Source organism: Perca fluviatilis, chromosome 7, assembly GCF_010015445.1.
Source record: "Perca fluviatilis chromosome 7, GENO_Pfluv_1.0, whole genome shotgun sequence".
NCBI lineage: Eukaryota > Metazoa > Chordata > Actinopteri > Perciformes > Percidae > Perca > Perca fluviatilis.
Window position 1 is genome coordinate 25,073,462 of NC_053118.1, and position 9,024 is coordinate 25,082,485.

At 39.0% G+C, this 9,024-nt stretch overlaps 1 protein-coding gene across 1 annotated transcript; it reads left to right on the forward strand.

The window, feature by feature from the left end:
- Positions 1-2,219: 2,219 nt before the first annotated feature.
- trim35-28 (tripartite motif containing 35-28) lies at positions 2,220-8,330 on the forward strand. Its single transcript, XM_039805575.1, has 6 exons — positions 2,220-2,937; positions 3,311-3,406; positions 3,666-3,896; positions 6,120-6,142; positions 6,341-6,459; positions 6,643-8,330. The coding sequence occupies exons 1-6, from the start codon at positions 2,515-2,517 to the stop codon at positions 7,176-7,178; spliced, it is 1,428 nt and encodes a 475-aa protein (XP_039661509.1). The 5' UTR covers positions 2,220-2,514; the 3' UTR covers positions 7,179-8,330.
- Positions 8,331-9,024: the final 694 nt, after the last annotated feature.

Genomic DNA, 9,024 nt, shown 5'->3' on the forward strand with positions numbered 1-9,024 from the left:
TGCTGTGAATGCCCTTTATATTTTAACAGCGCACCATGTACAGTTGAGATTTCACACATTTTGTGTTGACAGTGTGCTGAATTCATCACTTTGTGAAAGGAATAAACTTAACATTTCATAAAATGTGAATTTATAATCAAACTTGCAATTTATATTGGAACTGCACCATTGAAAAGCCCTATCCTACTACAGTTTCAGGGTGAAATCACATGCAGCCCATGAGTACAAGGTGTCTGTGGATGGAAAGTAGGGCATAGAGACCAGATGTGTAACACTAAAACAGCTGTCATGCCAACTTGAGATGTTTTGGTGAAGCTGAAGTCCAAATATAAATAATTTTTTTTAAGAGGTATAGGCATGACGGTTGTACAGGTTGTATGTGGTTGTACATAATAGAAATGGGATAGTTGTTGTGTCATATATATAGTATATAGTATATCATATATATATATATATATATATATATATATATATATAAGTTGTTTGAGTTATGAAGAAGGGGTAGGACCATAAAAGTGAATATTTCTTACTATTCCTTTTTGGACATGTACTATTATGTTGTTTATGTATGGGGTTTATTATGTTAATATTTATAATTATGTTTTTTTTTTTGTTTTTACTTATTTGTTACATGTTCGAAAAAATAAATTTAAATGTGGCAAAAAAAGTGTTTTTGAACACCTGCTGGAAATGCTTCCCTAATATATAAACTCATAGAATACATGGAAAATGAGGGGGGATGTCAGAGAGAAGGTCTGTCTTGGGTTAGAAACAATATTTTCCTTTTTTCAGTCCTTTACAGTATTTTAGGGTGTTTTAGTAAGTTTGAATGATTTCGTAGGTCATATTAACATACACTACTGTCAGTGTTGTAATGTAACGAAGTACAAATACGTCATTACTTTTGTTACGGCTTTTCCTTTTAATCAACAGGATAGAAAGGGGGAGAGAAAGAGAGGGGATGACACGCAGCAAAGGGCCGCAGGTCGGATTCGAACCTGGGCCGCTGCAAATGACTCAGCCACTTCCTTATTTATATTTCTGGAAACTTTCACTTTACCTCCACTACTTTTACTAAATAAAATGTATTCTTTTATTTGATGGCTGCCTGAAGCTCAAAGCTGCTCAAATACAGTGTTTTGGTTTCTATTTCAAATAGTTGCAAAGATCATTTAAAGGACAGACACAAAAAAGAGCACACATCTGCCACACATCACGCCACACATCACACTATGGTGAGCTTGACTGTGGTGTGTTTTTAGCAACTTCACTGTAGCAGGATGGTCATAATGCGGTGTCACATTATGGCACTGTGGCTCCATCTTTTGGATATGCTTGTTGTATCATGAACACTCAGAGTTGACTTTTTTTTTTTAAACAAAAAAGTCAATGAGATGATTTGTATTTTTAAAAGAGGACTACAAAAATGTATATGAGAGCATGGTTAAGAGCACTGTAGCGAGATACTGTAGCTTCCATGTCTGTGTGGTGGAGTTTCCAGTAAACTTATATGAACTTGGGCTGTGTAAGTTGAGACAGTGGTACCCCTCATTCAGATCAGCGTCCAACATAACAGTAGTGGGTTATAACCTGTCTCCAGCACCCGCAATATCTTTGTTTACATTGACGGTCTAGTTAAACTTTACACCTCCTGCATGAGTCGCCTCTATTTTTGATCTCTATCTGTTGGACGATGCTGAGGATATTTTACGAGCCTGTGGCGGCTAGTGCTCTCCTGTATGCTGTTGCATGCTGGGGCAGCAGGCTGAGAGTGATAGACATCCACAGACTCAACAAACTGATTCACAAGGCCAGTGATGTTGTTGGGATGGAGCTGGACTACCAGGGAACACAAACTAACAAAACATCTCCACAAGACATCAAGTTTATGGGTTAATCAAGTTTAATAAAACAGTTGTATTAATTCAAATTAAATGAATAGTAAATAAAAAGTAAATAAAAGATATAACCTGGGATGTCAATGTCTAAAAAAAGATTAAATGTATGAGTCGTGGTGTGTGGAATTAAGTGTCTTCCCATAGCACCTGTCCAGGCCATTATGTCTGTTTATTCATTACAACAGAGAGAGTGTTTTTCATGAGAAAAAAAATAGATTAATTTAATTTCTATGTTTTTTCCCCTCTCTCTGCTATGTATGCAGGTGCAGATGTGCACATTTCCACAGTAAGAACCGATCATTTCCGATACAACCTCCAGACACTAGAGGGCGGTGCTGTAGGAACCTCGACCAGGTTTGCATCCTGTCACTGAAACAAGGAAAAAGCAGAAACCAACTCGACGGGTGCTCCGCTGTGATCGAGCAGTTCGAGTTTTTTTTTTTACTTTCTAAAACTGTCGCCGATACTATTATTTTTCACTTTTTTTGTGAGCGTAAGCAAACTGGTGAAGCCTTGACATATTACACAGAGCCAAGTGAGTGCGTATTTTTCTGTGTATGCGTCAGTTTGGGATTTCCTCAATAGGTAAAGTAAACTGAAGTGGGCCCGTGAAGCTATGGCTGACAGTATGGACGAAGACGTACCGGAAGAACCTTTACCTCTCCAGCAGGACCTGACCTGCCCCGTGTGTCAGGGCATTTTCCAGGACCCCGTGCTGCTGCCCTGCAGCCACAGCTTCTGTCGGGGGTGTCTCCAGAAAAGTATTCAGTACAACAAGAGGTGTCCCTTGTGCAGGGACGAGTTTGAGGAAGGGCAGGCCATCTCCAACCGCGCGCTGAGCAGCGCGTGTGAGTCCTTCCTCAAACAGTCCAACAGCCGGTCGAACCGGAAACGTCCCAGCGAGGACACCTGTAACCTGCACCTGAAGCCGCTGGAGCTGTACTGTGAGAAGGACGAGGAGCCCGTGTGTGTGGACTGTGTCACTCTACACAACACACACAAGCTGTGGCCGCTGAAAGAAGGGGCACCACTGTGTAAGGTAAAGTACGCCCACCGGTTTCAATTGGGTGTTGGCCCCAAAATATGTATGCTCTTGAGAAAAAAGAAGAAAAAAAGAGTGGCTCGGTGCGAGCTCCGTTTGTTCCGTTGATCCTTTTCCCTACAAACTTCAGCCACATTCCCATAACTATATGGCCCCAGTAATAAACATAATCTCGATCCACCTTTTCTGGTAACCTTTTTCCCCACCACAATAATTTGACAACGAAAGTCAATGAGGAGACCGTGTGCGTATGTGGATACAGGTTTTGGGAATACAGACAACACTAGTCACTACTAGTCTAAAACATCTTTTAATGACGCTGTTTTCTTTTGGTTACCTGATTCCCTGATTTTTTTTTTTCACCTTACAGAGGGAGCTGAGCTTCAAAGTCCAGATTTTCGAAAAAAAAGTGGAGTCATACAAGAAAGTGACACGTAAACTCAGCAACGCAACGGAGTACATCAAGGTAAAGTTACTGACACGTCTCACAGTGTTCATATTACATTTATCTGTGTATAATCTAACAACTAGATTATTATTATACAAGCTGCAAAACTGGTTCTTCACCTTCAGACATCTTCAGTCCTTGAACAAGATACCCCAGGTTCACACCCCCTCGTTCAGCAGAGATAACACAAGACCTATAACACACCACGGACTGCACATGTCTTCTTCATGTTTGTGTGTACATACTCCTAAATTGAAACTCTCTTCTCTTAACGCAGTATCAAGCTGGGCAGGCAGAGAAGCAGATCAAGATGGAGTTTGAGAGGCTCCACAAAGCTCTTGTCACAGAGGAAGCTCTGCGTCTAAAAGCCCTGGCTACTGAGGAGGAGCATAAGATTGCTTCCATACAGAAGATGATTGACAACACAAACGATGACATTGACGCTTTGAAGAAGCTCACTGATACGCTGAAGAAAGAGATGGGCAACGAGGATCTACCCCTCCTACGGGTAAGAGAAGGCAGCTTGTCCTCACAGTCATAAGAGACTTGGGTAACACTTGATTTGAAGGGGTGTTCATAAGACTGACATGACACTGTCATTATTATGACATGACATCTCGTCATTTTTAGTGTTCATGACTATTGTCATTTAGTGTCATTCGGTAAATTATGACAAAGATTCTTTTTTTGGACATTTTTTAGGCCTTAATTTTTATAGGACAGTTTAGACTTGAAAGGGGGGAGAGAAGGGGAAAGACATGCAGCAAAGGGCCGCAGGTCGGAGTTGAACCCAAGGCCGCTGCGTCGAGGAGTAAACCTCTATATATGGGCACCCCCTCTACCAGGTGAGCTAACCAAGCACCCAATTATGACACTTTTAATGCAAAGTTAGCATTGTCCGGCATGTCTTTGTCATGAAAACTTGACAACAATCTCTGTGTTATGACAACTTGACATTAAGCAAGACAACATAACAGGCCCAATTATTGAACTTTAATAAACTATTTATGCTTTATGTGTTAACATTACATTAAAATGTCATTAAGAGGTTGGTTTTTCCATTGTCATGAGAGCATCATAATTGTGTTATGAATATTTTTCCTTGACCTCAAGTAAAGTGAAACAATGTGAACCTGTCATGAAGTTTAATTTCATCATCGAATGCTTATATGACGGTGTCATGAATAATATCTATAACCTCATGTAAAGTGGAACCATTTGGACTTGTCAGTCATTAAGATGTCTTAAAAGTTATAAGACCAGTTTGACGACAGTGAATGCAGTACCGAGGTGATTTAATGAATTTTTGAACAGATAACGTTAGCTTTAGGCTAACATTTCTTGTTGCTAAAACTAGCTTACAACAGCTTAGTAAAGTAACCACTAACTGTAGTTAGCTGACGTTAGCTAGCAAGTGAATTCAGTTAGCTGTACAGCTGTTAAATTAGCTGACTCAGCCCAGGGCTGCTAAGAGCCAAACCTGGAAAGAAAACCCTCTCTGTAGTGAATTCTCAGTCGAAAAACTGGTCTCCACTGTGTTTGGTCGCATCCATCTAGCCCTGGTCACTGACACCAATCGTTCCATTAACGGCTAATGCCGAGCAAATTTAATGGTGAAGACGTGGCCCGCCCTACTCCCAGTGTTGCCTACTCTTTTCCAATGAAAGTAGCTAGCACCAGCTTTGAAAGTCGCTAAAAGTAGCTAGATGACATCATTTGCCTATTTGTGACGTCATTACGCAATCATTTGCATTAAGCCTATTGGTTGTGTCAGCAAGATAGATAGAAAGAAATAGAAATCTTTAGCCAAATAATCACAAATTCACTACAGAAATTAATATTAAATTATAATTATTAGTTAGGGAGCCTATCTTTGAAGTAAAAAAAGAAATTCTACAAAGGGGGGGGAGAAAGATCGATAAAGAATTCTCAAAGAAGGCTGGCTTGCCCAGGGCCAGGCCAGCTCAGCGGCGTCTTTCTCCCGTCGCGTCCGGCTGTCTCTCGTACCTACACCGACCCCCGCACCCTGTCCCACGTCCCCTACTACCTGCTTTTGCAGAGCTGCTGCACATGAGGAGAGAGCAGAGAGGGGATGGGCTGTTCCTCTACTCCTCAGTCACAGAACAGAAAAGAGAGGTGACTGTTTTGGCGGCCACAAGAGAGAAATACCTTACTCGCTCGCTGGACGATACTGGCGTCTTTTCTACAGAAAGTCGCCAAAGTTGTCGCTAGTTGCTTTTGTAAAAAAAAGTCGCTAAGGGGGTCAGAAAAGTTGCTAAATCTATCAAACTTCATGACAGGACCTCTTAATGACATTTTAATGTAATGTTAACACATAAAGCTACATAGTTTATTAAAGTTTGATAATTGGGCCTGTCATGACATATTTATGACAGGTTGTATTGTCTAGTTTAATGTCAAGTTGTCATAAGACAGAGATTGTTGTCTTCATTAATGTCAAGTTGTCATGACAAAGACATCTTGGACAATGCTAACTTTGCATTAAAAGTGTCATAATTTACCGAATGACACTTAATGACAACAGTCATGAACACTCAAAATGACTCCTTCATGTTCATGACAGATGCCATGTCATAATAATGACGGTGTCATGTCAGTCTTATGAACACCCTTTCAAATAAAGTGTTACCGAGACTTGTGTACTTTGTTTTGTCTGTCTGATATTTAAAAAAAAACATTAAACTAATCTCAATTACTCTTTATGTTTTAGAATTTCCAGAAGTTAAAAAGAGAGTAAGTAACTGCAATCGCAAATATTGTATCTCTGCTAAGTAAACTGGGAAGTACATTTCACCATATATTTGCATTATTGTATAGTTACACATACATGTCTTTCAACTCCGAATATCTGCTTTATCCAGGCTTCTGTTGTGCTTTGTGGGTTTACAAATGTCTCTTGCTAACTTTCACATATTGCCATCTTTGCTTTAGAGCTCAGTGGACTCGTGAAGAACCTCGACTCCCTCACGACTCTCTTTTGAACATGGGCAAGCATGTTGGTGCTTTAAGCTTCAAAATCTGGAAGAACATGCAGGCCCATATCAAATATAGTAAGTACTGGCGGTCTTAACCGGAATTAGACAAATTTTTGTTTATATTTTAATATTGATTTGACACCTAAAATGTTTCTGAAGACCTAAATACCACCATTCTTCAGACCTGTAAACATTATATGTGACTGAACAAATGTTACCGATATAACATAGTTGCGTCTTGTCTCTTCCTGTGTGCAGATCCAGTGGTGTTGAACCCGAACACAGCCTCTCCATGGCTGTCTTTGAATGCTGACCTGTCCAGTGTGAAGGAAAGCTCAGAGCGGCTGACCACCCCAGACAACCCGGAGCGCTTTGATCCCTGTGTCTTTGTCCTGGGTGCTGAAGGTTACACATCTGGGAAACACAGGTGGGATGTCATTGTTGGTGACAACCCCAAGTGGATTGTGGGAGTGTGCAAAGAGTCTGTGCCCCGTAAAAAGAAGTTCACGGTCTCTACGAACCGTGGTGTGTGGTCCATAGGGCTGAGCAAAGGGGTGTATACCGTCTCAACACCTGAGCGTACAGAGCTGCAGGTGCAGCAGCGTCCCGAAAGGATCCGCGTTAAGCTGAATATAGATAAGGGAGAGGTGTCATTTTGGGATGGGGGAACAGCAAAGCACCTTGTCACGTTGACACACAAATTTGATGAAGAGATATATCCTATTTTTGGCCCTGGGCTCCATAGTACGCCAATGATTCTGGCTCCGGGAAAAATAGCTGTACACACCTCATGATAGGCTAGTACAGTGTATACTGCAGAGGGATTCTTGTTGACTAAAAGCTGTCTTTTTCAATAAAACCTTTTTTAAAAGCAAGATAAATTTAACAACATGTAATTAGTCAAACAGGGATGAATTACAAATCAGTGTAGCAAAACAAACATTTAAATTTGCCAATGGGAAGAGATAAGACAGAATGAATATTACAATTGGGGAAGACGATCAGATTATAGATGAATATCATGAAACATCATGGACATGAAATATACCAAAATTTGATTTACTAAAAGAATATAAGACACAGTACATAAACTAAACTTGTTAAGTTTCAAGAAAAGATTGAAATGATAAGGCTAACATTAAAGTTTGGCATAGGGACTTATGTCAGGAAAATTCTCATAACAGTATGTCAGAAATGTAGTTCATTAAAAGCCTTGCAGCTGCATGAAGCATAAGTTTGAGGGGAGTTGAGAAATGTCTTTCTGAATTGTGAGGGTGAACAGGAAATTGCAGAAACTGAGATGTGAATGTGTGTAATGATGCCCAAATCATTAAGATGTGCCTTGGAGGAAACTGGATTGACTAGTCTTTTGTCATCACTTTACAATGGCGTGACAGAATAAAAAATGACACCAAAATAACTGGCAGCATGGCTGATGCTGGTGGTTAATACGGATGAAGTTTGAAAAGTGAATTAAACAGTTTGTTGATGTATTTTTGCGCTGGAGGAAATCTGCAACATCCAGCTCTTAATATCTGAGAGGTCAATAAAAAGAAAAAAAAGGGGAATGTGAGTGTAATTTAAGTTGCCTGCTTGCTTCACTAGCTTTTGTGGCTATTATGGCAGTAGTTCTGTTTATTTTCCTTTTTGAGGTATTTCAGTTCTATGAGGAATCGATTTGAATGATCTGCCTTTACGCTTGGGATATGTGCTTTAATTAATTGTTGTACTTTTTTTTATAATTTGGTTGATTCTGCTCAAATATTGTAATCTAAAATGTTGACAATCTGTGTGGGTTTGTTGGCTTCAGGATAATTGTAGCCAATACTTTGAAGTATATACTACTACCACTACTACAGCTCTGAATCTATATGCAAGTATCTGAATGTGCTGTTTCCATATGAACACTTGTTATACAAATAAAACAAAAATTGAATACATTAAAATCAAATTTTTTTCAGTTGATTAAAACCAAATACACTATTCCTCGCCAATTAAAATTAAATTAAATGCTGCACTTGTGCACACATTTAATTAAAGATGAGATGGGAATTATATTTAATTGGATAATGATTAGGTAATTGATGTAACAAACTATGTTAAAGTATTTTATGCCAATCTTTGTTTTGTTTGTTTGTGTGGTTTGTAGTGGTGGAATGTAACTAAGGACATTTACTCAAGTACTGTACTTATTACAAATTTGAGGTACTTGTACTTTACTTGATTCTGTTCTTTTCATGCCATTTTCTACTTCTACTCCACTACATTTCAGAGGAACATTTTTAATCGGACTGCTTTAGTTACTAGTTACTTTACAAATTATGTTTTCCACACAAAACACATGTTTATAAAATATGATGTTTTATTATAAATTAAACTGCCCAACAATATACAGGCCTACAAGTCCAGTTAAATAATTATCCTATTAAACACTTAGTTAACTGACAGAACTGTTTTGGATCGTTTCCAGTTTCAAAAATGTGAGAATGTTTCTGCATTGAGTAGGCTACTTTTAGTACTTACATACTTTTACTTAAAGAAGCATTTTCAATGCAGGACTTTTACTGTTAACAGAATATTAGTATTTTTATTAAGTAAAGGATCTGAATACTTCCACTATAATTTCCAGATGTTTAAACG